Source organism: Peromyscus leucopus, chromosome 7 (genome assembly GCF_004664715.2).
Source record: "Peromyscus leucopus breed LL Stock chromosome 7, UCI_PerLeu_2.1, whole genome shotgun sequence".
Lineage (NCBI taxonomy): Eukaryota > Metazoa > Chordata > Mammalia > Rodentia > Cricetidae > Peromyscus > Peromyscus leucopus.
Genome location: NC_051069.1, coordinates 13,255,541 through 13,281,555, shown reverse-complemented (window position 1 = coordinate 13,281,555; position 26,015 = coordinate 13,255,541). Strand labels below are relative to the sequence as shown.

General features: G+C 46.4%; 2 protein-coding genes across 4 annotated transcripts in view; both read left to right on the top strand.

Moving 5' to 3' along the window:
- The window catches only part of Gramd2a (GRAM domain containing 2A), a 37,950-nt gene extending 32,791 nt beyond the window's left edge, over nt 1-5,159 (top strand). For 2 of the 3 annotated variants that reach the window (XM_028892527.2, XM_028892525.2), the window contains exons 10-12: nt 231-327; nt 2,641-2,745; nt 2,969-5,159. In XM_028892527.2, the coding sequence (XP_028748360.1) occupies nt 231-327; nt 2,641-2,745; nt 2,969-2,972 (206 nt within the window). In that variant the 3' untranslated portion in view covers nt 2,973-5,159. Of the gene's footprint in view, nt 1-230; nt 328-2,640; nt 2,750-2,968 lie in introns of those variants that run through there. The other variant, XM_028892526.2, reaches the window with a different exon arrangement.
- A 14,063-nt stretch (nt 5,160-19,222) lies between these two features.
- Nucleotides 19,223-26,015, top strand: part of Myo9a (myosin IXA) — a 240,569-nt gene continuing 233,776 nt past the window's right edge. The window contains exon 1 of the mRNA XM_037207448.1: nt 19,223-19,384. The gene's annotated coding sequence lies outside the window, so the exon portion shown is untranslated. The remainder of the gene's footprint in view (nt 19,385-26,015) is intronic.

Genomic DNA, 26,015 nt, shown 5'->3' with positions numbered 1-26,015 from the left:
TCTTCTTAACCTTTTCTTAAAAGACTCTTAACCTTTTCTCTTACTTCTGTGTGAGAGCCCAGTGTGGCTGGCCAGACTTTTGAGAGCTCTTTCTTTCTTTCTCCAAACCCATATGGAAAATCCAAGAGCCCAAACAGCTTCAGGACATGAAGGGAGGGGGATCTGCCCCATTCTGGTTGGGGGCCCCAGTCAGTGCTCCCAGAAGATGCCTAGCTGCTCTCCCATTGCAGAGACCGTCTGTGAGGAAGATATGCTGGAGGAAGAACCCACCGTGGACCAGGAACTGAGGCTGTGGGATTCCCGGCTCCTCAAAGTCATCTTTGTGATGTAGGTGTCTATATTGAGGGAGGTATCTAACCTGGAGTGCTGGTGGTCATGGTGATGAGGTGTTTGAAACAGTCGTTTTAGAGGGTTGACCAGTTATTACCTAGACCCAAGGGGATGTTCCCACTCAGCTCCAAGCTCTTGGTGGTTCTGAAGACCTCATGGCTTATCCTTTATGTCCCAGTCCCTGTATTTAGACATCCGGCAGTGCAAGGGGCGGGTAAACTGTTGAGAAAAGGTAAAGCTGCTGCCCAGGCTTGGGGAGCCATCAGATACCTGAGAGAAAGACTAGCCGGAGAAACACATGTTTTCTCTACTGCCTGCCATTAGGACAATTGTCAGGACCCCTGGTTTGTCTGTATCCCTCTCTCTCTCTTTTTTTTTCTTCTAACATGCGTATATATGTATGCATGTTCAAATGTATGTGAGTGCATGTGTATACCCGTGCACATGAAGGCCAAAGGTTAGCATTCTAAGTGTCTTTCCTGACTGCCATCCAACTTACATACCTAGGCAGCATCTCTCATTTGAACCAGCCTGGGGAGAGAGAGGCCAGAGTCATTTCTCAGGTCATTACCGAGGGTCAGAGAGTGGCTGAAGAGATGAGCGTCATCAGGTGGCAAAAGCCGAGGGATTCCCAGAGTTCTGGAGAGGGCCTGGGTCTGGGGCACCTCCAGACATTAGCCAAGCCTTAGCTTCCGGTGAGTTTGTGGTGCGTGTAGTCAGTCCAGAAGACAACTGGCCAAGGACCTCTGCTCCGGAGTAACGGGTGGGGGAGGAAAAGGAAGGCAGGTGAGGGAAAGGCCCAAACTGATTTACTTGGAGACTGAAAATCCACAGGTTTGGAGTTGAGACTGGTGGCTGTTAAGCCTGGACAGTGGCCATGTGCCCTGTGGTATGGGTCTCAGAAAAGAGACCAGGATGGGTAAGGGGAGATAGGAAAGGTTACCCAGAGAAGGGGGGCCTGGGGTGTGGGACCTCAAAACATCTTCCCAGTTTGGGCACCAAATGTTAGATGGGATTGGTGGAGGTAAACACTGGAAGTAAAAGGTAGGAGACAGGGACCTCCCGAAACAGAACAATTCTGATTACAGCGCTGCCGTGTCTCTGTGGAAGTGAGACTGTGCCTACGTGGCATGAGGTTCTTGGGGCTTAATAGGACAGAAAAGGGGGGGCATTGGGATGGAAGAGTCCATCTGCAGGTCAGTTCCCCTGAAGTCTGGAAGTGATAGATCCCACAGGTGTTTATCAGTCAACTTTCCTGTCCAGAGTTTCTCAACCCACCCACGGCTTTTAGATAATTAACCTTCGTCATCCACACCCTCTAGGGGAATGGACCTGCTGCCTTAGAGATTGACATCACCTTAATGGCCACTGGAGGGGGTGTAGGAGAAACCAAGGTGGCTAGGAAGAGGGAGAGTGGGATGATAGTTTTGGTTGTCTGGCTTCCTCTGTGGCTCGGCTATAGGGACTAGAATTCCTGCTAATTGTAAGGACTTTTCTGTGATGACAAGTCTCGGGCCATCCCTAACAAGAGTGATGCTGGGACCTGTTTAATGAAGAGGAGCAAAGTGCTCTTTAAACCCCCCAGTTTGGGGGATGGGGTAGTTCTCCTGCTCTTTCTGGTGAACCTCCACCAATGCCCTTTCACCAGGAGAAAGGCTCAACTCCTAGCCTGGTACTTGATGGAGGTTCCTGTAATCCCATGCTGTAACTTTGGAGGTAAGGCAGGCAGTTCGTGGATTAGAGGTCAGTCTGGACTACTTAGTAAGTTCCAGACCAGTCTGGGCTATGTGTTCAGAAGGTCTCAAAAACAAAACTAAGCTAAACCAAAAAGGGCATATGGAGATGTAACTCAACTGTAGAGTACTGGCCTGGCATGCACAAAGCCCTGGGTTGGATCCCCAGCTCTGTGTAGACAAGGGATGTCGGCACGTGCCTAGAGTGCTAGAGTGCCAGAGTGCCAGAGGTGGAAGCAGAAGGTTCAAGATTTCAAGGCCATCCTTGACTACATCTCACTTTTGAGGTCAGCCTGGACTGCATGTATTGTAACCTCGTCTCAACAAAACAAAGCCGGGCTGAGAGATGGCTCAGCAGGGAAGCCTGCTTGCCTTTCTTGCACAGAAGTTCTGTTTCCTAGCATCCATGTCAGACAGTTCACAAGCACCTGTAACTCCAGTTCTAGATGATCTGATGCCGTCTTCTGGCCTCTGTGGACACATGGACACATGGACACACACGCATATGCACAAGCACACACACCAAAACCAGAAAATCCAGAACCAGACTCAACCCCTTGTTGCCCTGTTTCTCCAGGATCTGCTTCTTAGTTGCGTCCTCATCCTATCTGGCATTCCGCATCTCCCGGCTGGAACAGCAGTTATGTTCCTTGAACTGGGGTGGTCCACTCCCAGGGGACAGGTGAGGCGCTTTCTCTTCCTAATGCCTTTGGGATTGAAAGTAGAAGGTCAGAGCCAGGCTGCTACAACCCTTATTGAGCTTGTTTGAACTGTTTGAACTGGCTTGATGGCCCTAAGCAGGGTTGGGTATGTGTGCAGGGTACCGGATCTCACTCTGGCCCATTCTCGAGGGGAGTAGGGTCTCTGGGCCTTTCCTCTGATCTGAACATCTTTCTTGTGTGCAGGTAACAGTCACTTGGTCTTCATGCCCACACCTTGTCCAAGGATGCTCTGGTGCTGTCTCTACCGATGATTCCTGGGGTCTCTACTGCGGTTGTGCTGAGAATGAATATGAAGGAAAATATTCTAGATCCTTCCTCCAGCCCCCTCCCCCAACACTTCTTCCCTCAATGAGTGATCTGAAGTACCTGTTTACACATTAACAGGCTCCTACAATTTTTGGACTGAAACAAAATGTTAGATCTTTTGTCTTTTAACCAGTTGAGGAGTTCTGTACACTAAGCTTCAGCAACCGCTTAAATGATAGAAAACATATTAACTTCATTTTTTTGTAAGCAACGGTTCTGGCACTCTGACAAAGCCCTGGGGGCCTCCTCCAGGACAAAGGGCATGCTTTCATACCTGGATTGCTGCTTGCTGTCACGTGACACACTCCAGTGAGTGTGGGGGTGGGGGTGGGGTGGGGGAGTCACAGAGGCACACATCACCTCCCTCCCTCCGTGAGCTCTGCTGCCTCCCCACACTCCGTGGTCTCACTTGGGCCTCTCAGAGCCTTTGTTCTGGAGCCCTCAGGTCTTCTCTGCGGGGAGCCAAGCACCTCAGGGCCTGGGAGAAGGCTGGGATGTAGAGAATAGAGCTCATAGCAGGGGTTTAGCAAGAGACCAAACTGAGTGCTCTGAGCTGAGCTGGGGCTCTGGGGCTGGCCCTGAACTTGGAAAGATGCTTTCTGTAGAGAGGAAGGGAGTGGGGCTGAGATTGGGGGTCCCAGAATCCCTCTTTGGTAGGACAGTCAGAATAGGGACTTTGACATTTGGTACTAGGTCTATTCCCAGCGGTCACAGACATTTCCAAGGTCCCGAACATAAGCAACAGGAAGGTGGGGATTTGATTTGAGGTCGAGCTGCTGGTGTACCTCCTGCATGGCCAACTGCACTTGTCAGGGTGGCTTGGCTGGACAGTGGGATCTGACAGTGTCGGGCCATTTCTTGTCAGAGCTCCTTCATGTCACCTGCAGTGTATATGTCAGTCTGTAGGATCCAGTAATCATAAATAAGATAGAGGTGTCCGGGTGGGACAGGTTCAGTGCAGAGGCTAGCTAAAGTTACTTCTTTAACTCCCCAAAGTTACTCTGACTCTTTGGGGAGAAGATGGGGAGGTATTGAGCTGGGTGTATACTGATGGTTTCGCCATTAAGAGTCTTCCCCATGTCTGCTTGTCTTCTAAATAGAACTCGGGTTCATCTCCTCAGGACTCTTCATCTGCTAAGACAGTGCCTTTGAAGGTTCTAGAAGGGCCTTAGGGAGGAAGCCAGAGGTATCAAGGAAAGGCACAGTGGTGGATGGGGCGGCGCTAGGAGCAGCCACGTTTCCCTGCCTTCTGATGCTGATAGGAAACCCAGGTGGAAATCATTGCAGAGCTGGGACCGTCTCATTCAGGACAAATCCAGGCAGGACTGGAGAAAGGACAATGGGTGACAACTCCCTGAGCTCAGACTAGAGGCCTCTTCATCATCTCCTGTTCTAGTTTCTAGGACTGAACGTAGAGCACAGCCTTGTATGTTGTTTGTACCAAATCTTTACATCTCAGGTGAAACGCGGCGTCCACTTGGTTCTCCTCCCAGGACCACACCATTCAATGTCCGTCCGTCCTTCACTTCCTCTCCTTTGTTCTAAAACTCCCCATCACTCTTCTCCATCGAATTTTCATAGAAACAATCCTCATCGCCCCAGGACTTTCCCTCCTTGGTCCCTGCCAGAAGATAAGAGAACAAATCCATTCTCTGAGCCTGGCTAGGTTGAGCCAGGGTTCACGAGAGGTGCCAAGTCACACGTGGCTGTGCCAACATGCTGTGGAAAGCCTGGTCTCCAGCCAGACCAAGGCTCAGAGAGGGCAGGAGGCTGTAGGGTAGCTGGCTTTGGAGGTACACTTGGGGCCAGGGCTTTGAGTGATACATATGTGTCCATCCCTCCGGAGGGTCCTCTCTCCGCTTCCCCCCTTTGTCCCCCATTCAGCCCCTCTTGAGGAGCTGTGTGTCTGTTGTGATTGTTCGTAGTCTATGAGTATTTATACATTCCCAACTGCTTTGGCTAATCCTCCTCTGATTCTCTGAGGGTTTGGTGCAACAAGGGTAGGTTGTTCCAGTGTGGCATTAGCCTTTGAAATTAAAAAAAAGAAAAATTTGTTAAATCCCAGGTACTGGAAAAAATGTTTTTTAAAAAAATAAAACCTTGATTTTTCTAGTGTCCTGTGGTGTGAAAGTTCACTTTTAGTGTATGTGTGTGTGTGTGTGTGTGTGTGTGTTTGTTTAAGGCAGAGGACAATTTTGGGTATCGTTCCTCAGGCACCAGCCACCTTGAGACAGGGTCTCTCGGTGGGCTGTAGTAAGATGACAGTAGACTAGACTGGCCTAGATAGCCCCGGGGAGCTCCTGCTCCACCTCCCAGTGCTACAGTTATGAGCGTGCTCTACCACACCTGGGTTTTATATATATATATATTATTTTACAATACCATTCAGTTCTACATATCAGCCATGGGTTCCCCTATTCTCCCCCTTCCCACTTCCTCCCCTTCCCCCCAACCCACCCCCCATTCCCACCTCCTCCAGGACAAGTCCTCCCCCGAGGACTGCGATCAACCTGGTAGACTCAGTCCAGGCAGGTCCAGTCCCCTCCTCCCAGACTGAGCCAAGTGTCCCTGCATAAGCTCCAGGTTTCAAACAGCCAACTCATGCAATGAGCACAGGACTTGGTCCCACTGTCTAGTTGCCTCCCAAACTGATCAAGCTAATCAACTGTCTCACCTATTCAGAGGGCCTGATCCAGCTGGGGGCCCCTCAACCTTTGGTTCATAGTTCATGTGTTTCCATTCATTTCATACCTGGTTTTTTATGTGGTGGGATTGACCTCAGGCCGTCACGCTCTTGTGGCAAGCGCTTCACTGAGCCGTCTCTCCGGTCCCCATTTTTATCTTAAAGTCTTTTTTGAGATTTTATTTATTTTTATGTGTATGAGTGTTTTACCTGAATGTGTAACTATGAACCGTTTGTGTGCAGTGTCCACAGAGGCCAGAAGAGGGCATTGGATCCCCTGGGACAGGAGTCATAGGCAGTTGTTAGCTGCCATGCGTATGCTGGGAACTGAACCTGGGCTTTTTTGCAACAACGGAGCCATCTCTCCCAATGTATGGAAGTTTCAGCCAGAAAATCCTGTGGTCTTTCCTATAAATGACAGTCTAGGAAATCTAAATTCTGTTATAACACTTTTTAAAACTTTATTTATATGGGACTAGATGATGGGTTAATAGTTATGAGCACTAGTCTGCTCTTTCAAGGGATCTGGGTTCGAGTCCCAGAACCCACAAGGTGGCTCACAACCATCTGTAACTTCAGTTGCAGGGCATCTAATACCCTCTTCTGATGTCCATAGGCAGGCAAAACACCAACACATGTAAATTTCTTGTTTGTTTTTCAAGACAGGGTTTTTCTGTGTAGCCTTTTCTGTTCTGGAATTCACACTTTTGACCAGGCTGGCCTTGAACTCACAGAGATCCACTTGTCTCTGCCTCCTGAGTCCTGGGATTAAAGGCACGCACCACCACTGCCTGGCTAAAATAATTTTTTAATTACTTATTTGAGTAGTAGGGATGGCTAAAATGATTTTTTAATTACTTATTTGAGTAGCTAAATCAGTACAGTGCCTGCCATGTAAACATGAGGATCTGATGCTGGAGATGGTGATCCAGGACGGCCAGGGCTGCACAAAGAGAAACCCTGTCTTGAAAAACAAAAACAAGACAAAACAAACACCACCAAAAAACCCATGAGGATCTGAGTTCAGATCCTCAGAAGACATGTAAAAGCTGGGGGCATGCTTCTGGTAACCACCACTGAGGAGAACAGAGATAGGTAATCCCTGGACCTCTCCAAACAGCCGGCCTAGCCAAAACAATGAACTCTAGGTTTGCAGAGACCTCAAAAAATACGGCAGAGAGCTCAAGAGATGGTTCAGGGCCCCAAACCGCTTGTTCCTTCTGCAGAGGACTCAGCAGGTTGGATTCCAGCATCCAAAACAGACAGCTCACAACTATCTGTAACTCCAATTCCAGCAGATCTGATGGCCTTTCCTGGCCTCCAAGGGCACCAGGCACACACATGGTGCACATACATACATGTAGGCAAAACACATACACACAGAATAAAAATAAATATTTAAAAACAAAACAAGCTGGAGGGTCTGGAAAGATGAGTCAGTGAGGGAAGATGCTTGCCGTCACGTCTGACAACCCACGTTTAATCCCTGAACCCCAGTGGCGGAAAGTAGAGAACCAACTCCAACAAGTTGTCCTTTGATTTCCAGACACACACATCATGGCCTGTGTCTGCATGCACACACACAAACATAGACACAATAAACAAGCGTTTTAAAAAGTTTTAAGGTGAAGAGGGGATGGAGAGATGGCTCAGTGGTTAGGAGAACTTGTTTTTGCACAGGGCCTGGGTTCACTTCCCAGCACCCACATGGTGGCTAACAACTGTCTGTAACTCTAGTTCCAAGGGATGTGGTGTCTCTTCTGACTGCTATAGGCTCCTGACTTCATGTGGTGTGCATGTGCACATGCTCACAAACACACATACACATACATACACATATACACACACATACACTATATCTATATATAGATATATAATTTTTTTAAATGGAGAGTCATCAAGGAAGACACCTGATATTGATCTTTGTCCTTCATACACACATGCACCCATGTATACCCACATGAACACATACATGCACATCCCTATGCATATACATAAGAAGTTAAATAAAAGTAAAAATGTATTTATTTTAAGATTTATATTTTCATTTATTTATTTCTATCTTTTTGAGGCAGGATCTTGCTGGCTAACTCAGACTGACCTAGAACTCATGTAGCCCAGGCTAGCTTTGAACTCACAGAAATCCTCCTGCCTTAGCTTCTTGGGTGCAGAGATTACAGATGTATGCCAACATGCCCAGTTTACCTTTTAAAATTAAAAATTTAAATTCTATTAAAAACGTTTTTGTGTATGTGTGTGCACGTGTGCAAATTCGTGTGTTTGAATGTGGGTGCACACGTGCCATGAGGGGTATGGAGATGAGAGGACAGCCTCAGGGCCAGACCTTGCTTCCCATTTTCTTTAAAACAGGGTTTCTTGCAGGGTGGTGGAAGCTCACACCAGCACTTGGGAGGCAGAGGCAGGTGGATCTCTGTGAGTTCGAGGCCAGCCTGGTCTACAGAGAGAGTTCCAGAATAGCCAGGTCTGTTACACAGAAAAACCCCAAAAACAAAAAAAAAAACCAAACAAACAAAAGGCAGGGGTTCTTTGTTGTTTTTCTGTTGCCTGTGCCAAGCTGACCGGCCCACAGGCTTCTAGGGATGCTCCTGTGTCTGCCTCCCGTCTCCTCGTGGGAGCGCTGAGATTACAGATACTCGTGTTGCCGCATCTGCCTCTGACAGGGGTCTCAGGTCCTCACACCTTCCATCCACTGAGCTGTCTTCCCACCCCACCCCGCTTAACATTTCTTTCAATACAGGATCTGGCTGCATCGCCCAGGGGGCCCTCGAACACTCAGTCTTCCCGTAATGACCTCCTGGGTCCTGGGATTTCAGGTATGTGCCACCCTGCCTGACTCATAGCACATTTTTAACTTAATCAAAATGTTTTCTTATGGTGTGTGTGTCTGGAGATGGAACTCAGGCTGGCAGGCTTACGCAGCAAGCAGCTCACCCCCTGGCCCTCTCGCTGGACCATATCAACTTTTTCTTTCTTCCAACAATGCCCCCCTTCTAGTAGTGAATTTACTCAACGAATATTACTGAGTCCAGACTGTGTGCCAGTACGCTAGGCACTGGAGATACAGCGGCAACCGTGCCAGGCGATGTCTGTGTTTTAAACGCATTCAACTTAAATTCCACATAAAGGTGAGTTCTAATAAATATGCAAACAGCCAGGGTAACTATAGCTTGATGTTGGGTTCCATAAAGGAAACATAGCCATGTAAGATAAAGAGGAAACTGGCTTCAGACAGGGTAGTCAAGAAAGTCCTCTGAAGGGACACTTAGGCTGGCTGGTCCCAGAAAGATGAGAAGCCAGTCACAGGAGGAGCGGGGACAAGCGCCATTTCTGGGAGAGGTTCAGTGACTGCAGAAGTTGGAAAAGAACATTGATGTCTAAGAAACAGAGAAACCATCTGGGTACCTCTGGGATACCAGGCAAGTTGGGGGGTGGGGGTGGGGGTGGAATGAAAAGAGGCTGAAGGGCTGACTAGCTGGCTCAGTAGGTGAAGGTGCTTGCTGTATCAGCCTGAACCACTGGCATTTGAACTCTGGAACCCACAAAGGGTGGAAGAAGAGTGTCTACTCCACAAAGTTGTGCCCTGAGTTTCACGTGAGCAAAGGCATGTGCAACCACCCCCACATCAAGTGCACTCACAGTAACAATAAGTCAATAAAGTAACTTTAAAAACAAGGCTGGGGGGCTGGGCAGATAGCTCAGTGGGTAAACCATTTGTCACGTGTGTTTAACTACCTGAGTTTGAGCCCCGGAACTGACTCAGGGACATTGTCCTCTGGCCTTCACACACACATACAATGGCATTCATGTGCCCATTTGCACATACCATACACAACAGCAACAATAATACAATAATAAACTAAATTTAAAGAGGCTAGCTAGAGATATCAACAGAAAAAGCAAATGATTCAGTTGGAAAATAGACAAAAGATTTGCATAGATATTTCTCCTAATGGATTTTTAGAAAATAGTCATTAACCAATGAAAAACTGGTCAGCATTTCTACTCACATTAAACACCATGGAGAGGGGCTGGAGAGACGGCTCAGTGGTTAAGAGCACTGGCTGTCCTCCCAGAGGATCTGGGTTCAATTCCCAGCACCCACATGGCAGTTCACACCTGTCTGTAATTCAGTTCCAGGGAATCTGATACCCTCATACCATGCACATAAAATAAATTATAGAAAGAAAAAAAAAAAAAAACCATGGAGAGGCTATCCCAAGATGGCTGCCATCAAACAAGATTGCAAGTGTTGATGAGGCTGTGGCACAACTGGCCTCCACTGTACTGAAGGGAGTGAGGTCGTGCAGCTTGTAAGAGCAAATGCTTGGCTTGCTCAAGGCCCTGCATTCAATCCCAGTACTAAGGGAAGGAAGGACAGTTGCTGTGAAAAGATGAATGTAACTCAAACAAACAAAAATAAATCAGAATAGATAACTGAACCATTTCATTTTTGGATATGTACTCAAAAGACTTGAACGTTTGGTTGGGGATTTAGCTCAGGGTTAGAGCACTTGCCTAGCAAGCGCAAGGCCCTGGGTTTGGTCCTCAGCTCCGGGAAAGAAAAAAAAAAAGACTTGAACGTTTAGGGTGGAAGGCCGTTTAGAGGTTGCTGGAACGGTGTTTTGTGGAACCAGAAGAAATAAACATTTGAATGTAACAGGAAAATATGACTGACCAGATGCAGACTTCTGAAAAACCCAGCGAAAGTCCAGGAAACTTCTTCAAACTACACTTCCACCTCTCATCTCCCGGACAGGGCACATAATCCCATCTTTCTCAGTTTTGTGGTGAAATGAGCTAACCGAATTGGCAGAAATCACGAGATGTATTTCTGTGGTAGTGCTTGACCAGAAGGGGCGGGTCCTGGAGGGACGTGGCTTCTAGTGGAAAGCCGTAAGGAGTGAGGGGTGCGGCTCGGTCTACGCAAGACGTCCTGAGAATAAGAAGCCCAGGTGCCCACGTAGCCAGCACGGCCCTCCCAACGGAGTTCCCTGTCACTGGGACCCCTGCCACATGGACTGAGCTCCCCACAGCTGCTGTCACAGAAGTTAGGAGATCTGGATGAGGGAAACTTCTTCCAGGAGGGTCTCTTGTTTGCCTCAAGACCCCTCAACATTACTTGACTCTCTCAAGTTGCGAGAGAGCAAAACTACCCCACTAGGTGGCAGCAAAGTCCAGCAAGAGGACTTCATCCCTTCACTGGTCCCTCCAGGCTTATCTCCTGGCTGGATGAAATCTGGCCTGTAATGGAAGAGCAGACTCTCCGGCCAGGCAGTGGGGCCATCTAACCCCTTAGGAATAGCTTAACCCTCTGCCCCTCATCGCCTCCTCCCTGCCCCCGGCCTGGCGAAAGGCGGGCAAACACTTCCAAGGACTCTCCAGATCTTCTGAAATGTTTGGCTGCCTGGAAGGCGGGCTGGTTGGTGTGAAGAGCAGGTGTGTCTGGACGGCACCGGTGGAGAGGCCCGGCTGGGGAGCTGAATTTCTAAGGGCATGAAACCCAGGCTCCCTGCCCCCATCCTCTCTTGCTGTTCTAGCATCCTCTCTTTGGGCACAGAATGAAAGAAATCTGGCTCCAGTGGGGATGTGAACCGAGATGCCAACACTCTCCCTCTCCCCCTTTACTCAGAGGGGCTGCTTTGAAACGTGACTGTTACATACGCCGTGTCCACCGAGGGTGTGTGAGACAAGGAGGCATTTCAGCCTCTGAACCGATGACCAGAGAAACTGGAGTCCTTCCCCGTGCATGACTGGTTTCCAGATGAGCAGCACCTGGTGCCCAGCGGGGGCCCTGCTTACTGGGCCCCTTCCTGCCGGCAGGGCTCCTTGCTTCCCTGGAATGTGTTCCTTCTTGTTTGGCACTCAGTACCTGGCTCGCAGCCAAACCTGGGGCTGCTTGGAATGTGATGCCCCCACTCACTTCTCTCCCGGGATCTCTGACAAGGCTCTCTCTTCTGCCTTGGGGAAAGGGCAGGCCTATGTGCAGCCTCGTCCTACTGGCGTGACTTCTGTCTAAGGACCTCAGACTTCTGTGACTGGACACAGAAGCACTTGGGTGGGGGGAGAAGGGGAACACCACAGAGCTGCGTCCCCAGCCAAGCAGAGGCTGTGGCATATTGATATCTTATCCCCTTGGCAGCGTTCTAAATTGGGCTGGAGTGGGCCAAGAGTTACTCACAAGCTGTTCATTAACTTGCTAAATGCAGAAAGGTTGGCTTGGGCACCGCTTTGGGAAAATGTGACACCCACTGCTCCTGGATTCAGTGGAGCATGAAGGCGTATTAATTGGTGTAGGATTTCTGATGGAAGTTTTTCCTTGTTGCTAGTTCCAAAGAGCAGGTTAATCCTGAATGCCATGCTCTCTCCAACACATAACTATTTGAGAGTGGTTTATTGTTTGCTATGAGCTCCTGAATGTACGCTTCTATAGATACCAGGATACTACCATTTTCTGAACACTTAACAGCACACCAGGCCCTATACAATATGCTTTAATGCTCAGTATCTCATTCGACTCTCAATACAGCAACATAGTTTTCACACTTGACTGTCCATACTGAGACAGATAAATCTGAGATATGGTGCGGATCCCCTTTAGGGAGTTTAGTGAGGAGCAAGCCAGAGGCATTAGCTATGTAACAATGTAGCACTCATGGGTAAGACTGACTAGGCCGATGGGCGTGCAGCATGCGTGGGCTTCAAAGACTGAGATCTGGATGAGAGGAGAGTCATGTGCTTGTGGGGTAACGTCAGCAAAAGGATGGTGTGGAGGAAGGAGCAGGTGAACCTTTCAGCGAGGCGGAGTTCCTGCCAACTCTCTTAGGATCCAATGCCAGGGTGAAAACGAGAGACTTGATCCTTCAGGGAAAGAGGGAGCTACTGGAACTGCTGCAGCTGAAGAGTGATGAATAAGCTGATGGTTTTAAAGTCTCATAGAATAGTCTGGATCAATCACTTATTGGTCTTTGGTCTAAGACCAAGCCAAGAATCTAGATCATGTTCTCCAGTGTCTGTAGTCCTGGCATTTGGAGCTGGATAATTCTTCATTATAGGGGGTTGTCTTATGTCTGATACTTAGCCATACACTTGGATTCTGCCCAGGTGATGCCAATGCACCCCTTATTTCTGATTGTGATAACCCAAACTACCCCCAACATTGCCAAATATCTCCTATAGAGAGGGTAAAACTGTCTCCAACTGAGAATCACTGATCTGATGACAGGGAATTAAAAACTCACCTCAGAATATTGACAGGTTTTAAAACTTGTTGTCATTGCTATTTGTGTGTGTGTGTGTGTGTGTGTGTTGTGAACCCAGGGCCTTGTGCTATACTGTTGAACTATATATCTAGCCCCTGAGCTACAACCCCCAGGTCAGCATGTATTTTATTAGCACTCAGATCAAATCTATTGACTTTTTGAATAGCTGATAAAGTAAAAACTGTTTCCTTACCACAGGAAATGTTGATGCCAAAGAATTTCCTGGCCTAAGAGGCTTCAGAAGTAGATGGTTCTGCACATCTGAACCCTTTGGAACAGAGACTGATGCGATAGATAATGTCCTGGAAACTCACCAACAGAAGAGTGGCTGATGGCAGGATTCTCTTCCTACCCAATCCCCCAAGGCCCTCGTATCCAAGGGTCACTTTGGCTGAGGAGTGCCCAATCTAACTACAAGTGGGATGGGTGGAATGGGCTGATCTTGGGTATGTTCTGAGCTCAGAAGCAAGACCTCCTGTCAGACTGGAGATAGGGTGCTGCGGAACTTGAGGATGGCTCCGTGACTTGTGGCCTGAGAGGATTTAGATATCCACAGGCAGCAGAGCTCTGGAGAGGAAGGTCAGAAGTAGAGCGTTGGAGGCAGGGGAGATGGGTCATGGTAAAGGCTGCCACCCAATGAGCTGAGTGTAATCGTGGGGGTGCGCATCGTGGAAGAAGAGAACCCACGCCCTGGAGTTGTCGTCTGGCCCCACCCCACCTAATCAATCAATAAACCAAATGGAAAAGAAATAACGGCATTGGACATGCTAAGTCTGAGGTCAGTTTTAGATAGCCAAGTGGGGGTGTCACGTGAGTGATGGGCTAAGGTGCCTGAGTGTGGGGGAGACGCCTGGGAGAGATCTTTTGTGGTTGTTTCTTTTAGAGGCAGTCTCGCTGTGTAGCTCTGACTGGAACTCACAGAAGTCTATCTTCTTCTGCCTCTCAAGTGTTTTGGTTTTTTTGAGACAAGGTTTCACTGTGTAGCTGGCTATTCTGAAACTCACTGTTGGGTTGCCTACATTATCTTGGGACTCATGGCAATTTCTCTGCCTCAGCCTTCCAAGTGCTGGGATTATGGTTTTGAGCCACCACACCTGGCTATAGTAATACTTAGGATGACACTGGGTGAGATCACCGTGGGAATGAGTATGTTGGGAGAGCAGAGACTGGAGGCCTGAGGACTGATGCACATGTCACTGAGAGATCAGGAAGAGGAGGAGGAAGTGGCAGAGGACACTGAGCAGCACCCAGTGAGGCGGGGGAAACCCAGGAGGGCTTGGTGTCCTGATAGCTAATTGTCAAACATTAGCGTACAGATGAGGACTAGTGATAACAAGTTTAATTCATTTTACTCCGTGTCAACAAATGCCTTAAAAAAAAAAAAAAAAAAAAGACTCTTTTTCTGTAGCCCAAGCTGTCCTGGAACTCACTATGTAGCCCAGGCTGGCCTCCAAGTTGTGCTGACAAGAGTTATAGGCATGTGCACAATACCAAGATTCACTCATGATCCTTTTGGACTTGGAAGTGACCAAGAAATTTCCAGTCTGGAACCTCAAATATTTTAATACTTATAGTCAGTCCTTCCTTTCTCCTTCCTTCCTCTCCTTCCCTCTCTCCCTCTTCCTTCTCTTTGATTTTTGAGACAAAGTCTTGCTACATAGGCCAGACAGTCTTGAACTTCCAGTTCTCCTTCAGTGTCCTTGCATGCTGGGATCACAGAAATGTGCTAGGTCCAGCCCTACGTGCCATTCCTGAGACCCATTTCCTTTCGTGGTGGGAAGCCCCAAGATTGCAGCCTAAGGCTTTCTAAGATTGCTTCTGGTTTCCTGGGTCCGACCACGCTGGGCCACTGTCTCCTGTCCCTTTGGCTGTGGCCTTTCTGTGGCTTCCCAATGCTTCTGTCACGCCTCACCCTTCCTTCTTTCAAACGCTCCATCCATGGCGTCACGCTGCAGGAAAGGCTGAGGAGTGTTCACTCGTGGTCCTTGAGTCCCAGGCCACCACTTGCCACCAAGGAAAGCCTGAATGCAGCTCAGCACAAAAACTGTAAATCATAAACTTAAAACATAATGAGCTTTGGTTTCGACAATTAAAATTAATTTGTTATGATTGTGTGTGTGTGTGTGTGTGTGTGTGTGTGTGTGTGTGAGACGGCACATGTGTGGCAGTCAGGAGACGTGGCACACACGTGGAGGTTGTGGTGGTCTCCCCACTAGGCTTGCAGAGCAGGCACTGTACTTGCTGAGCCATTTCATAGTCGCCCCCCCCCCAATCAACTCAGTTTTTTGAAGTAACTCAATTGTGTGGTTTCCACTGTGAACTTTGTCGATCATATCACAATGGCTAAAGGTTGGATGTGCCTGGTAGACTAAATAGAACACCGCCGGGTGGCACTGGCACACACCTTTAATCCCAGCACTCAGGAGGCAGAGCCAGGTGGATCTTTGTGAGTTCGAGGCCAGCCTGGTCTACAGAGCGAGATCCAGGACAGGCACCAAAACACCACAGAGAAACCCCGTCTCGAAACAACAACAACAACGAATACCATGGCAAACAGAAGAAAGTTTCAAATTCAGCGTGCAGATGTCTGATTCCAGAAACTGAATAGCTGTTTTCTACAACAGTAAGAAATTTCTCAATGACTGTGTGCTGTGTAGCCCCTAATCTCCTGTCCTGCTTCTCATCTCACTGACCTCCACTATGCCTTTCTGACTCTAAGATATTCACTGAAAACTCCAAATTTCTTTTCTTTTATTATTTTTATTTGCAATAATTGATCTCTCTTGTATCCTCCTGGTCCACATAAACATAAATCCTTTAAAAAATTTTTTTGCTTTACATCTTGTAAAATTTCTTTATTGTTATATGTGTGTTTTGCTTGCATGCATACATGTTCACCACTTGCATGTGTGGTATCCATAAAGATCAGAAGAGGCATAAGATGCCCTGGAACTGGAGTAGCAGATCGCTGTAAGCTCTCACGCGGGTGTTGGGTACCAAATGCAAGTCCTCTGCAAGAGTAGCAAGTGCTCTTAACTACTGAGTTATTGTTCTAACCCCTTTGTTCCTCCCTCCCTCCCTTCCACCCTTCCTTCCTTTTGGTTTTTCAAGACATGGTTTCTCTGTGTAGCCTTGGCTGTCCTGAAACTCATTCTGTAGACCAGGCTGGCCCTTAAACTCAGAGAATCCTGCCTCTGCCTCCTGAATGCTGGGATTAAAAATGTGCTCCACCACCCCATAGAAATCAGGGAGGTTCCATTCAGTTTTTGTTTCTAATAGTATTTCTTCCTCTCTACTGAATAAAACAGAAAAAGCACCACTACTACTAGCAATCAAGATACAGCAGCGTATGTTGGTTAAGAATGTAAGTTCTGGCTTCGCTTGGGGCCACACACCTATAAATCCTAGCACTTGAGGGGAAGGCAGGAGGACCAAGATCATTCTCAGCTAAAGTATGTTTAAAGCCAGCTTGGGCTGGGCTCTATGAGACAAACTAACTGCCCTATCCCTCAACAACAATAGAAAAGGAATCCAGGGTTTGGAATCAGTATATCTACATTTAAACTTGTATTTACTGAACTTGGGAAACTCCAAGTCTCAGTGTCCTCTTTTTCAAAGGAAGGATGAAATTGTGCAGGTTGGGTCTGTCTGGAGAGATGGCTCAGTGGTTAAGAGCACTTGACATTGTTCCAGAGGACCTAGCCCAGTCCCCAGCACTCACACCAGGCAGCTCACAACTGTCAATAACTACAGCTCCAGGGCATCTGATGCTTCTGGCACCCGTGGGCACCTGCTGCCATGTGCACACACCCACATACACACACCCTCACCCACACATAATTAAAGATAATAAAACATTGTACAGGTTGAGTCTCCCTAATCCAGAATCTAAAAAGTCCCTCAATCTACCTTTTTGGGCACAGAATGAACGGACAATTGGAAAACTCTACAAGAGCTATCCAGCCCAACTTACCTTTCGGGTCGGTAGTGATTATCGCATAGGACAGTTCATGCCAAGTCCTCACAAGTTCCTGATCGTAGAAAGGACTAAGCCCACATTAGTTACCTGCTAAACTTCAGGGGTAAGTGTAGAGTAGGATGGTGCACTCCCGTGACCCAGCACCCGGGAGGCGGGAGGACTGACACAGGCTTAGAGACTTCCCGGGTTCACACAGCAAGTTGCAGGTTTGCCAGGGTTACCCAGTGTGTCTCAAAACAATCAACACGGAAGCAAATGCAAAACTGGGTGCCGGCAGAGCTAGATGGAGCTATATAGTTTTACATCATACAATATGGTGCTACATAATTGATTTTTAGACAGTGGTGGCGGTCTATACGAAAGAATGTAGATTGTACATATACTTTGGTGCCTTTTGTGAGGGGGTAGGGCTCGGACACCCAGACAAGATCTCATGTAGCTGAGACTGAGTCTAGAACTCCTGATCTTCCTGATTCAGCTTCGCAAGTGCTGGGATTATAGTCAATGTGTCAACACGCCTGGCTCTGCTATGTGTTTTAGTTGATACATTGTAATTATACCTATTTCTGGAGCGTTTCTCCGTTGTCTAAGCCATGTTTTCCTATTCCTCAAGGAGAAATTTTGATTTTTTAAATATTTTATTTACACGTGTGTGTGTGTGTGTGTGTGTGTGTGTGTGTGTGTGTGTGTGTGTGTATAGTGTTCATGTAGAGATCAGAGGACAAACTTGTAGGAGTTGGTTTTCTTCTTCCACTCTGTAAGTCTCCAAGGTCTGAACTCAAGCGTTGGACTTGGCAGCAAATGCCTTTATCCACTGAGTCATCTCTCTGGCCCCTTCGGGAGAAAATTGAAATATAAGTTATTGAGGGATCTCTATAGCACTGGGGTGTTGCAGGAATCTTAAAAGTTCTTATTAATAAAATCAAACCCGAGGCCAGTTATTGGGGTCAATGCTGGTAGATCAGAGAGACAGAACAAGCCACAGCTATCTCACCTCGCCGGATCCTCAGCTGGTCTTGTCTCCTCAGACTGGAGGCCTCTGAGTCCTCATCCGGAATAGGTCTCAGCTGAATTACTGCTCAAAAGCCTGAATGCTTAACCAGCCAAATGCTTAACCAACCAAAAGCTTCTAGTTTCTGGTCCTCACGCCTTATATATCTTTCTGCTTTCTATCACCACTCCCTGGGATTAAAGGCTGGCTTTCTGGGATTAAAGGTGTGTGTCACCATGCTTGGCTATTTCCAATGTGGCCTTGAACTCAGAGATCCAGAGGGATTTCTATCTCTGGAATGCTAGAATTAAAGGTGTGAGTGCCACCATTTTCTAGCCTTTGTATTTAGTGGCTGTCTGTTCTCTGACCCCAGATAAATTTATTAGAGTACACAATATTTTGGGGAACACAATTCCACCACACTGGGGTCCTAAAGCTTGAACAAGTCAGAACTCATTCCTTGTCCAACATGGGACAGCCATGCTTAGAAAACGAAACTCAATGGGCCTGCTATAACTCCTTGTCACTTTTAAAATAGTGCTTGCAACATGCACTGCAACTAGGTAAAATGTGAAAACCCCCGAGAAAGCAGCAGGCCAGCTAAAAGGATGTCCCTGGCCAGATTGGCCAGTTTGGTGGGTTCCTCATTCTCTGTCAGGTTACTTGAGTTCACTGACCCCTCCCCCGTAGCTTGGTTTTATGCAAGCAAGAAAATTCACATAGACTGGTGTAGCATTTTGATTCCTGGGGCTATGCCATGGAAGGATGATGGTTTTCTTTTTTCTTTCTTTTTTCCCCTTTGATAAACAACTTCTTTATTCTTATTTAACCATTCAACAAAACTATAGTGAGTGTTTTTATGCTAGGTAGTGTAGTAAGCAGTGGCCTCTCTCTTACATCTTAGTGGAGGAGACACAATACCAAAAGTTATGTGAGTTGGACCCACTGAGAGGATTCCTGATTCTGGGAATAAACAAGGGAAGCAAGCAGGTCTGGGTCATCCCTGAGGAGGACCAGTAGAGGCTGGCGCTCACTCTCCTCCTGGCCTCCCTCTCCCTGTCCTCGGGCTTAAGTGTGTTAGGTAGGCAAGCATTCTACCACTGAATAAAACTGCTTAGTCCTATGTGAAAGCTTTAGGGGAAGAACGTGTGTGTTGGAGGAAATAAGGACAGGGAGTCTAAGATAAGATTGAGGGGGCTGGTGAGGAGGCAACGCCAGTAGGGAGGACCAGATTATCTAGATCTCTGTTGGAGACACTGACAGAAGACGGAGGGAGCAGAGTCTGGGGAGCATGAGAGCCCTGGGAGATTACTGTAGAAGACACTCAGTCATCCAGACGGGAGAGCGGCTGTCTTCTGAGGTTTGTTTTTGTCTTTGTTTTGAGATAGGATGTCATCACATAGTTCAGGCTGGCCTGGGATTCACTGCGTAGACCAGGCTCCAGCTTGCCATAGTCCTTCTACCTCAGCTTTCCAAGTGCTGGGATGACAGGTGTTCATCACCATACCTGGTGTGAGAGTGGTTGTTTGGAATGAAGGGAGGGAGAGAGAGAGAGACAGGGACAGAGACACACTGTGAAAGACAGACAGATTCAGACACACAGAGAGATAGACACAGAGAGACAGAAATACATGGACTAAAGCATAGTTAATGTAGACTCAACAGGACTTGAAGGCAGATGGCTGTGGAGTGTGTGAGAGAAAAAGTCAAGGATGATCCCAACGTTTCTGGCTAGAATGAGGAGGCACGGGTTGGATGGGGAAAGAGGAGTTGAGCTCTGAGATTCGGTGCATGTGAGGGTGTCATGGCATCCCTAAGTCAAGACATGAAGCAGGCAGGTGGACATACAGGACAAAGCGTGGAAGAGGAGTACAGGTCGGATGTACTAAAATCTACCATTGCTCCTGGTAATGGAGAGCGCAGGAAGTGTGCAGTGAGAAGCGGGCTGTGGGACTAAACCCGAGGATACAGGGTGTGAAGAAGAAACTGGCCATTAAGAGAGAGACCAGAGGAGAGAAAACCGGGTCTTGCATCAGTTTAAGGAAGAGCCGTTTGAAAAGGAGGGTTTAAGGCTACTTACTCTGCTCATAAAATAAGAACTACTAGTATTGGAGAATGGCTACCCACTACATACTAGTGATCTTATTCGGGGACCAGTGAAGGGCAATGATGTGTCTGCAAGAATTGTCTGCACAAGGTCCCTGTCCACAGATGGAGATAAGCCCGGGCTCTGAGGACCGAAGGCTCTGAGACGCATATAGACACAGGGAGGTTTGAGGATTTGATGTCAGGGAAGCTCCTTTCTGTTGGCTCCCATGCTTCTTTGAAGCAGGAGAGAGGGCCGAGGTGATGAGATGAGTGAGGTGCTGTGCAGAGCAGAGTGAGGCTGGCTGGGAGAGCCGAGCCTGGTTCAGAACTGGTTCCGAAGGCTTGTCTGAGCTTGCACTGTGGGGAAAGGGCCTGTCCTCCACATGGACTGCGAGGTGCTAGTATGTGAAGAAAATAGATCCTGAGAGCTGCTCTCCTCTTGTCTTTTAACACAAACCACAGAATTTAAGAGTAATTTTTTTCCAGCATAAAAACTCACCCCTACTATGGGCCTCGAAGACTGCTGCCACATCCTCTGACACACAGACATGTTAGTTAGTGGCCTCTTACTCAAGAACAGTTTTTTCTTTTGCCAGTATATATGTATATGTACCTCAGGCGTGCCTGGTGCCAGCAGAATTCAGAACAGAGCGCCAGACTCTTGGAACTGGAGTTACTGATGGTGGTGAGCCACCACGTGGATGCTGGGAACCAAACACAGGTCCTCTGCAAGAAAGAGCAGTAAGTGCTTTTAACCTCTGGGCCATCTCTCTAGCCCCAGGAACATTTTATTTAAGTACATCTAACACTTCATTTTCCTCAGTGGGAATTCAGCCTCATGTTGGAACTTGGTGACTAATTTGCCCTATGTTGTATAAAATCATTTTGTCTTTGCTTCGTCCTGATTGTTTGACAGATTTATTCCCTATCTTTCATATATAAGGCTATGAAAGTCCATTTAAACTAGGAAGTGCACTGTAGGGTGTTTTCAGAACTTCAGATCAGTACATCGACATCAGGAGTTGGTCCAAAGATGACCTAATGTATAAAACAAAGCCAGTTACCATTCAGGTTCTGCTGCTTAACAGTTATATGGCAGTTACTCCTGGCTTCTGCAGCACACCAGCAGAACATGTCAAATCCAGAAGGAAAGCAGGATTGCATTGGAAAATGTTGAAGCAAGGCCTTCTCGCCACTGTTTTCTGGGGCGGGGAGGGACTGGTGCAAAGAGGCCACAAGATTGATGTTCTCTGAGTTTATTTCTTATTATGAAATGGGAGTAATACCAACTAGAAAAGCCATGAGAATAGCCAGGAGTGGTGGAATACCACCTGTAAACTCAGCCCTCCAGAGGTGGAGGCCTCAGGATCAGAAGTTCAAGGTGTGACTACTTATCAAGTTGGAGGCTAGCCTGGGCTAGTTGAGATAGTTTGAGAAACTACCCTGCTCCAAAAAAAAAAAAAAAAAAAAAAAAAAACCCAAACAACCCAACGATAAAAATGACTATATGTGTATAAAATATATAATGTATCGAGTACTTTAAAATATAGCAATATATAGCACATGTATTTGTATGCACGTTTGAAGTATTTAACTGTGTAAAATAGAATGCCATATAGGTTATTTGTTGGTATTTATCATCCTTGAATAACTTTCTTGTTTGTATTCATCAGGCTTATAATATCTATCAGGCTTGTTGTTGTTCAGACAGGGTCTCACTATATATTCCTGGCTGGCCGAGAACTCCCAGATCCTCCTGTCTCCTGAGTGCCCCCCACATCCATCTCATCAGACCACTTAATAACCATATGGCAATCTAACATTAATCTTGTTTGTATTTGTGTGAAACTAGGACCAAATTCAAGCTCTTGTGCATGTCAGACAGGTGCTCTACCACTGAACTATCTCCCTCCCTCCCTCCTCCCTCCCTCTCTCTCTCTCTCTCTCTCTCTCTCTCTCTCTCTCTCTCTCTCTCTTCTCTCTGTTTTTTTGAGACAGGGTTTCTCTGTGCAGCTCTGGCTGTCCTGGATCATGCTGTGTAGACCAGGCTGGCTTTGAACTCAGAGACCAGCCTCCCTCTGCCTCCTGAGTGCTGCAATTAAAGGTGTGCCACCACTGCCCAGGCCCTTTTTACTTTTTTATTTTGAGACAAGGTCTTTATGAGTTAGTTGCCCAGGCTGGCCTTGTATTTACACTCCTGTTTCAGATTCTCGAATAGCTGGGATTAGAGGTCTGTGCCACCATGCCTTGCTAAAACCAATGCAAGTAGATGGGAGGACAGAGGGAAATAATGTTTTGTGTCTGTCATAGGCCTCACACTGCTATTCAATCCTCATGCTACCTACCTAAACAGACTAGCTTTGCTCCACAGATGAAGCCCTGAATCTTGAATTTACCTGGTTATTTATAAATTTATAATTAGCTAGGCATGGTGGCTCCACTCTCAAATCCCAGAACTTGGGGCCTGAGGTTAGAGAACTGCTGCAAGGTCCAGGGGCCAGCACTAGCTACATAGTGAGCTTCAGGCTAGCCTGGACTACAAAGTGAAACCTCAGGAAAAAAAAATGTAACCACAGCATTTAGGAGGCATAGGCAGATGGATCTGTGTGAGTTCAAAGCCAGCCAGGTCTAAATAGTGAGTTCCAGAACAGCTAGTGTTGTGAGAATTTGTCTTAAAAAAAAAAAAAAAGCCAGTTGTGGTGGCACACACCTTTAATCTCAGCACTTGAAGGCAGAGGCAGGTGGATCTCTGAGTTCTATGACAGCCAGGGCTACACAGAGAAATCATGTCTCGAAAAACAAAACAAAACAAACAAAAATTCCCCAAAGTGAAAAACTAAATAATAGAGCTGAAGGTGTAGCCCAGCCTGTAGAGTCAAGGATGTGTGAGGCTCAGGGTTCAACTTCTGGTACACACACACACACACACACACAAAGATAACTGGGGCTGAAAACAAGGTTCAGCAGTCAAGAGCACTTGTTGCTCTTGCAGAGGACCAAGGATCAGTTTCCAGCACCCATATGGTGGCTTACAGACAGTAACTCAGCTACTATAATTCAGTTCCAAAGGATCCAGACTCTCTTCTGACCTCAGGCATGCATATAGTGTACATGCATACATGCAGGCAAAACACTCATGCACATGAAAATAATAAAGTTAAAACAATTTAAAAATGTTTAAAACCAAGAGAGCTTAGATTTGATTAAAGAATCCATTGCTCTAACACCACAGCATAAACTCTACTATAATTATTTTGGAAAAAAAAAATACAAAGGCCGGGCAGTAGTGGCACACACCTTTAATCCCAGCACTCAGGAGGCAGAGCCAGGAGGACCTCTGTGAGTTCGAGGCCAGCCTGGGCTACCAAGTGAGTTCCAGGAAAGTTGAAAAGCTACACAGGGAAACCCTGTCTCAAAAAACCAAAAAAAAAAAGAAAAAAAAAAAAAGAAAAAATTATTTTGTATAGATAGAAATGTGTGTGTGTGTGTGTGTGTGTGTGTGTGTGTGTGTGTGTGTGTGTATGTGTGTATGTGTGGTGCAAGCATGTGTATGCATTCCTATATTTGCATGTTTGGAGGACAGAGTCAATACTGGATGTCTTCCTCTGTCACTTCCATCTTTATTTTATTTTATTTTTATTTTTATTTCTTCAAGACAGGGTTTCTCTGTGCAGACCAGACTATTCCTCTGTGCAGGCCTCAAACTCACAGAGATCCACCTGCCTCTGTCTCCCAAGTGTTGGGATTAAAGGTGTGCGCCACCATATCTGGCTCCATCTTATTTTTTAAGACATGGCCTCTCACTGACCTTGGAGCTCACCCAGTGGCTAGACTGTTTGGTTAGCCACTGTCCAGGGCCCTCCCTTCTCCACTTCTCCAGCACTGGGATTACAAATGTGCACCACCATACTCGGGTTTTTATACTGGGGATCCAAATTTAGGTCTTTATGCTTATGCAGCAAGCACTCCACTCCAATTAGTTTATACGTGATATAAGTAACTATGTAGCTGAGAAGTTATACTTTGCCATTTAAATAGAATGACTATTATTAAGACATACCATCAATATGAAGATTATAAAAATTACAGCATCAGCTGGCTATGGTGTTGCGCATTCATAAGCCTAGCATGTAGTAGGCTGAGGCAGGAGAATGACAAGTTTGAGGATATAGCCTGGACTATAAAGCAAGACTGTTTCAAAAGACATCTGTAGTATAGTAAAAATAAAGCATATACCAGAACTATAATACACTTAGTAATAATAATACACTTAATAATTTTTAAATTATTCCTTTTCAGTCAGAACCAGTGTTTATGAACTTCAACATTGTAGCTAATACGGATGGATGTATTTGTGTAGATAGCAACAAATAGAAAGTCTGTTGATACAGTGCATACATGTGTGTGCATGTGCATATACTGCTAGCTAATGATAGGTTTATATGTGGTAACCTCTCAGTTCCATATTGGACCCAGGTTGGACAAATGTGAATGTATTTATGGGGCAGCAAATAGGATATTTGAAATCAAAATAGTATTATATTAATAGTATTAACCTATTTATATTATTAGTAGTGTAGTATTATTAGTATTACATTGTGTATGGTCAAGCAGGTGCATCACCTAAGAGACTATCCTAGTATCTAGTGAAATACTACATGTCAACTCAAAATCTGTTATTACAATGCCAAGATTTTCAAATGATATACTAAAGATTTTACTACACTTTTTTTTTTTTTTCTGAGACAGGGTTTCTCTGTGTAGTATTTGTGCCTGTCCTGGATCTCACTCTGTAGACCAGGCTGGCCTTGAACTCAGAGATCTCCCTGGCTCTGCCTCCCAAGTGCTGGAATTAAAGGCGTGTGCCACCACTGCCTGACCACTTATTTATTTATATATATGCATGTCATTATGTACTTGTGGAAGACAGAGGACAACTTACAAAGAGGCAGTTCTCTCTCTCTACCAAGTTTGACCTGGGGAATCAAACTCAGGTCATCAGGTTTAGTGGCAATTGTCTTAACCCTCTGGGCCATCTCACCAAGCTTACTCAAGCTTTTTAAAGGGACTAACTTGGGGCTTAGTTCAACCATGCTATGTATTTGGAAAAAGAGACTGTATATTTTTGTATTTTTAAATACTTAATAGCTTAGTTAAAAAAGGATTCATTTCTGCGACAAACCTTAGGGAATTAGTCAAGACTGCTCTCAAATGCATTAGTTTTTGAATGGGAGACAGTCTGATATTTAAGCAAACAAGCATACTTTGCATTAGCAGAAAGGCAACTAACTGTCCCTAGAGAGGGCTGACTCTCGATGGTCTGATCAGCCGCCTAAGTCAACAGTCACTGACAGGATTCTGCTTTGCTACCTTTATCTCACTGGTGGCCTGTCTCAATCTGCACTTGCTGTTCCTTCTCTGGGTTTCATCTATGGCTCTCTGCCGGTTCCTAACATCTTTCCTGCCTCCTATCTTCCTGAAGTCTTTTGGTTTGAAACATTCTAACTTGAAATGGATTTTTTTTTTCTTTTTCTAACTTGTTTCAGCTCTCATTCACGTGCTTGTACACTTTTGCTGTCTTCCCCTTCCTGGCTCCAGGGAACTGAGTTACCACCTCTGTGGTTGCTGACTGGCGAGGTTATTTTGGGCCATGAAGGCTGGGGTCAGGGTTAAAGAGAAGTAGCTGAAATCAGTTTCAGTGGGTGAATCACTTTTTTTTTTTTTTTTTTTTTTAAGATTTATGTATTTGTGTATTTTATGTATATGAGTGCTCTGTCTTCATGCACAACAGAAGGAATCTGATCCCATTACAGATTGCTGTGAGCCACCATGTGGCTGCTGGGAATAGAACTCAGGACATTTGGAAGAGCAGTCAAGTGCTCTTAACCGCTGAGACTCTCCAG